This window comes from Micropterus dolomieu, unplaced genomic scaffold, assembly GCF_021292245.1.
Source record: "Micropterus dolomieu isolate WLL.071019.BEF.003 ecotype Adirondacks unplaced genomic scaffold, ASM2129224v1 contig_13325, whole genome shotgun sequence".
Lineage (NCBI taxonomy): Eukaryota > Metazoa > Chordata > Actinopteri > Centrarchiformes > Centrarchidae > Micropterus > Micropterus dolomieu.
In genome coordinates, this window is record NW_025742311.1 from 6,541 (window position 1) to 12,133 (window position 5,593).

Consider the following 5,593-nt stretch of genomic DNA (forward strand, 5'->3'; position numbering starts at 1 on the left):
GAGACAGTTGTTTGTGGCAGTGAGCCAGAGATCTGTTCAGTGAGCGGTGGTGTGTCCAGGTGTGCTGCATGAATGATTAGTCATTCACGTAAGTCATGTGTGGACCGCACCACATGCTGTATGTGCGCAGCTAACATTTCTGAGCCCCGTTTGTTTGGGTGAAGTCCGTCTGTCTTAAAAAGAGACATTCTTTGCCAGAAAATATTAAAATTATCCACATAAACACACGGTGAGCCCTGCAGGCGGACTGGAGCCAGTCGTGGAGGCCAAGGAGTCTACTGAAGCGGCCAGCACCGCGACCAACTGTGGGAATGGGACCAGAGATAAAAACAGACTTTCCACACTGCTTTAAAAAGTTAAGAAGACGGTTAAAATCTAATTTTGTCAGCTCAGACTGCCGAGGAGCTGTGTCATTTGTTCCAACATGGACTATCACTCTTGTGATGGAGGACGGGAGCGACGGCATCAGGTCCTGGAGTTTTTTTAAAATGTCAGCCGTGGTGGCACCAGGGAAGCAGCGAGTGGTAGCGTTAAAGAAACGGAGGTTTCTGGTTATGGAGTCACCAATTATTAGTGTGGTTGGGGAGAAAAGAGGACGAGGAGATGCTGGCTGTGGGGTTCCAGAGCAGGACTGAGCAGAATCTGCTTCAACACTGCGTGCGGACTGAGGATGGAGTGTGTGAGCTGCCGAGTGTTGTGTTGGAGTAGCAGTAACAGACCTGAGAGAAGGGCTACCCGACGGTGCAGGGTAGAGACGGCCTCCGGAGCGTCTGAGCACAGCCTCCTTCAGGATCCTACGTCGGGAAGCGGAGGTTTTTGACCGGGATGACGGCCGCCGATCAGGTCCGGCGGCAGACCGGCGGCCCAGTGCAGGAGATGTAGCCGGTGGAGGAGATGCAACAGTGTCGGCAGGCACTGCGCGCCGAAAGAGATCCGTATCAGGGAGACTCGAAGCCGCAGGTGCATCAGCTGGATGGACCGGAGTGTCGTTAGACAAGGCTGCATAGCGGCTGGAGAGGCCGATGTGCGGAGGAGAGGCAGCCCCATCCGAGCCTCTCTTGCAGCCACGGACCACCACTTCAGCCCAGGTTGACTGATGCTTTGGAGTCGAGCAGGAGGAAAGCCTGGGAAGGCCAGAGGGGTCCCAAAACACGGTGTCCTAGATGTTAGCGGTTGTGCTAAGAGAAACAATCTGTTTGGCTTGTACTGAAGCCACATCCATAAAGCCAGTCAGCAGGGAATCTTTCTCTTTGAGTTCCTCTGAAAGTCGTCGGATGTCTTCCATAAGGTCAGCAATCTTCTTGTTCGCTTTCTTAAGGAGTGAGCAGTCCTCATGGGGCAGAGTTATCTCGGCTAGCATAGTCACCGGAGCTTTGTTGCGATCAGTAGCGTTGATCGCGTTTTTACGGTCATCTAGCTTAAAATCCATGTCGGATGACTAAAATCCTTAACCCACGTAAACTTAAGTTAAATAAAAAGGATATAAAAAATGTAACGAAAAAAGAGTGGATTAAAACTGGATAAGAGTCCGGTTTAAGACGGAGCTTCCGACAGGTGGCTACAGATGCCAACGCATGCGCAGAGTGCAGATTACGTCAGCAATTACGTCAGAGATCTTGTGACAAGATGATGCAAATCCCTCACCTAACACAGCTCAGGCTAGTCTCCTTGTTGATCAGTGCGTCCAAAAGTACAACAACCATCCAGCATTTTGGCAACGCCAAAGTAACAAACTCAAAATAACAGAGTATCACTTGCTTCCTTTTTTGGCCCCCCGAGGGAGCGTTTTACCTTGAATGTGACATCACGTGAAAACTATGAATACTCCATCTGTGATCACAACATTAGATGAACATCATGTTTCTTTTTTTCTACCTGCCACAGGAAGTAGAAGCAGAGTGCAATCTCGATGGGAGCGATCCAGAGACAGTTGAAATAAACCACAAAGTCCATCAGCTTCTGAGTGTCGGCCGAAACCAGGTTAATGATCTCTCCCAAAGTACAGCGCCGCCGAGCTGCACTGCTGATCAGCAGACTCTGAGGATTCAAACACACACACTGAAATGTTAATGCCCAGGAGTTTCCAGGTGTTTCCAGGAGTTTCCAGAGGGAGCTGTGTGACATCTGATAAATGTCCTCAAGTGATGTCACCTGAGGCAGCGTTGGCTGAAAACCATGAGTTTGAAAGAGAAACCACTGTGTTGGTGTGCAGTGACACAGCCCAATCCCAGAGAGAGAGAGTTGCATTGTGGGTAATGTAGGCACCAGGTTTTGTGGAATAAAATAGAGGATATCTCTGGTTCTGTATTGATTTAAAATGTGAGTGCGACACTATGGAAGCCTACAGGGGACTATATTAAAATGAAAATGTAATTCCACAACACGATTCCAATTTTCCATGTTTGTGTTTTTTTTTTAATGAAAATGCAATTATCTAATTAGCACATTCATTTTCACCTAAATATCTATGACCATATAAAAATCCACCCATGGCGGTCAGTAGAACTTGTAAATGTTAACGAAGCAGGTCACTGAACAAGGAAGTCTTAACTGAAGACCTGACTGACTGCGTTCTGATCCACGGTGAGCAGAACCAGTACTCCTACTTCCTGCTCAGGGAATGTCAGTTAGGGGAACTTCCCTCAACAAACTTCTTCCAATAGGAATCTCTTCCTCTGTGTGTTGGCCTGATAACATAAACACCTCGAACATTTACTGAGATAAAATTTTATATTTAATATCAAACTGATACCATTCGAACAACAACAACTTCTATTTCTAGAACTCCTTCAAATTATTTTCAGTTGTCTCTCTGTCTGTCTCAGTCTGTCTGTTACCTTCCTGTAGACGAGTCCCATGACGGCCGTCTTCAGTCTCATCCCTACAGTGAAGCAGTGGAACATGTACTGATGATGGAGGAGAGACTGCAGACAGGACAGCAGGAAGAGCAGCGAGGCAAACATGAAACCTTTCCACATCTCAGTGTCTTTGTCTCGCATGAACGCCAGCAGCAAGCTGATGACGACAACAGCAACAAACAGTAAACTATAAACAACAATACAGATAAACAGAAACAATAAACTCTAGCATGTCCGTGTCAACAGCTGACTACAAACGCAAACTACTCCCAGCCAGGACAAACTCACCTGTGAGGCTGAACGTTTCAGACTGAGCCACAACGTCAGTAAACATACCTCAGAAACTCACCTGAGCACCTGAGGGACGGCAAACATGAAGGTCTCATGCAGAAGGAGACACAGCGTCCCACACAGGAAGTACGTCCCGACACTCTGCCACAAAGCACGCAGGACCAAGAGGCCATAGCCCTGCCCCTTCCTGTTCTTACTCAGCAGCCTTGTTTTTTCTGTCAGCACAGCTGAACCACCAGACCAGGACCAGGATAGGGACCGGGAATGAGACAAGGATGGTCCAGAACCAGAAAGCTCCTCCCTGCAGAACATCAAAACTAATTTCTAATTTTGACCATTATATATCTGTCTATAAGCTACACCCGCAGGAGGGATGCAGCCAATCCCATCTGACATTTGGCATGAGGCTGGTCACACCTCGACAGGACACACCTGGCCAGACTGGACAAGTCAAGCTCAGAGCCGACACACAGAGACTGACGTCCAGTGACGCTACATTCACTGTGTTATGTACAAATTCATGTTTCAGGAAGAAGCCTCCATGTTTTCAGGTGTCCTTCTGTCCATTTCCTTTTCCTCCAGCTGTTTCACATTAAAAGCCTTCCAGTGAGTCAGGGGGCTTTTATTTGGAAACATCTGCAGGAAGTGTTGAGTGTCACAGACAGCAGACCGAATGAATCGGGCTCAGCGGTGACATCACCAACTGTCTTTATTTTATTGCTCGGTATGTTTTTCACGTGTTAACCTTTATGTTAAACATCAACAACAATGCATCTCAGTGGAAAATATAAAGTGTCGTACTGTGGCTCTTTGTAGTTCTGAGACCAGAACTTCTCCAAGTCTGTCATGATCCAGATCGAGGAGTCCTGGTTCCGTAGAGGCCACATGTCTGCAGCCTGCAGGGGGTACCGGTAACCCCGAACCACCAAACTGACATGATGACAACAAAGAAATGTTATTAATAACAATGATGATATTAGTCTTAGATCTTTGAGTTCAGCTCATGATGAATGGGGGCAAAAAGTGTTGTCTTTATAATTTTGTTTAGTGTGTGTGTGTGTATATATATGTACACACACACACACACACACACATTCTATTTTTATATTGTCCACCACTACTACTTGTACTATAAGACTTTCTCTATGTACACAAAAGGCCGATTTCTCGCAAATATTGTTCACAAGTGTTAGTGAGCACTTCTCCTTTGCTGAGATAATCCATCCACCTCACAGGTGTGGCATATCAAGATGCTGATCAGACAGCATGGGGATTGCACAGATGGGCCTTAGGCTGACCACAATAAAAGGCCACTCTAAAATGTGCAGTTCCATCACACAGCACAACGCCACAGATGTTGCAAGTTTTGAGGGAGCGTGCAATTGGCATGCTGACTGCAGGAATGTCCACCAGAACTGTTGGTCGTGGATTGAATGTTCATTTCTCGACCCTAAGCCGTCTCCAAAGGCATTTCAGAGAACTTGGCAGTACATCCAACCGGCCTCAAAACCGCAGATCACGTGTAACCACACCAGCCCAGGACCTCCACATCTAGCATCTTCACCTCCAAGATCGTCTGAGACCAGCCACCCAGACAGCTGTTGCAACAATCGGTTTGCATAACTAAAGAATTTCTGCACAAACTGTCAGGAACCGTCTAAGGGAAGCTCATCTGCATGCTCATCATCCTCATCGGGGTCTCAACCTGACTGCAGTTCGTCGGCAAATGTTCATATTCAATGGCGTCTGGCATTTGTTCTCTAATCAGATGGCAGACAGCGTGTATGGCGTTGTGTGGGTGAGCGGTTTGCTGATGTCAACGTTGTAGATCGAGTGGCCTATGGTGGCGGTGGGGTTATGGTATGGGCAGGCGTGTGTTACGGACAACAAAAACAGGTGCATTTTATTGATGGCATTTTGAATGCACAGAGATACCGTGACAAGATCCTGAGGCCCACAATATCCACACAGAGGTACAGACAGTAAAGGTGATGTTGCTATAGACTAAATGAAAAATGGTACAGATATTTATAGTAGTGTTAATGATAACAGTCGTAATGTTAATGATTATAATAACAATAGGACTAGTAACAATAGTTGTTGCAGCAGAGGGTGTCGAGCAGGAACACGGGGGCAGCAGGTGACCCGCAACCACAGATCCAGACTCCACAGCTCCAGAGCCAGAAAACCTGCAGGAAGTGATAGGAGGAGAGAGGAGAGGGACGAGAAAGCACAAGACTACCGGAAAGGGGAGAAGTTGTGTTAGTAACATGCAATAATGGGATGAGGTTGCATACAGAGGGAGAGAAAGTAGAGGAGAGAGGAGCTCAGTGCATCATGGGAAATCCCCCGGCAGTCTAGGCCTATAGCAGCATAACTAAGGGATGGTTCAGGACTCACCTGAGCCAGCCCTAACTATAAGCTTTATCAAAGAGGAAAGTCTT

At 47.1% G+C, this 5,593-nt stretch overlaps 1 protein-coding gene across 1 annotated transcript; it reads right to left on the minus strand.

Moving 5' to 3' along the window:
• Positions 1 to 1,802: 1,802 nt before the first annotated feature.
• Positions 1,803 to 4,276, minus strand: LOC123966387 (multidrug resistance-associated protein 1-like). Its single transcript, XM_046042557.1, has 4 exons — positions 3,951 to 4,276; positions 3,208 to 3,450; positions 2,838 to 3,015; positions 1,803 to 2,037 (listed from the first exon to the last, which is right to left on the minus strand). Exons 1-4 carry the CDS (start codon positions 4,034 to 4,036, stop codon positions 1,837 to 1,839), a joined length of 708 nt encoding a protein of 235 aa, XP_045898513.1. The 5' UTR covers positions 4,037 to 4,276; the 3' UTR covers positions 1,803 to 1,836.
• Between the last annotated feature and the right edge of the window lie 1,317 nt (positions 4,277 to 5,593).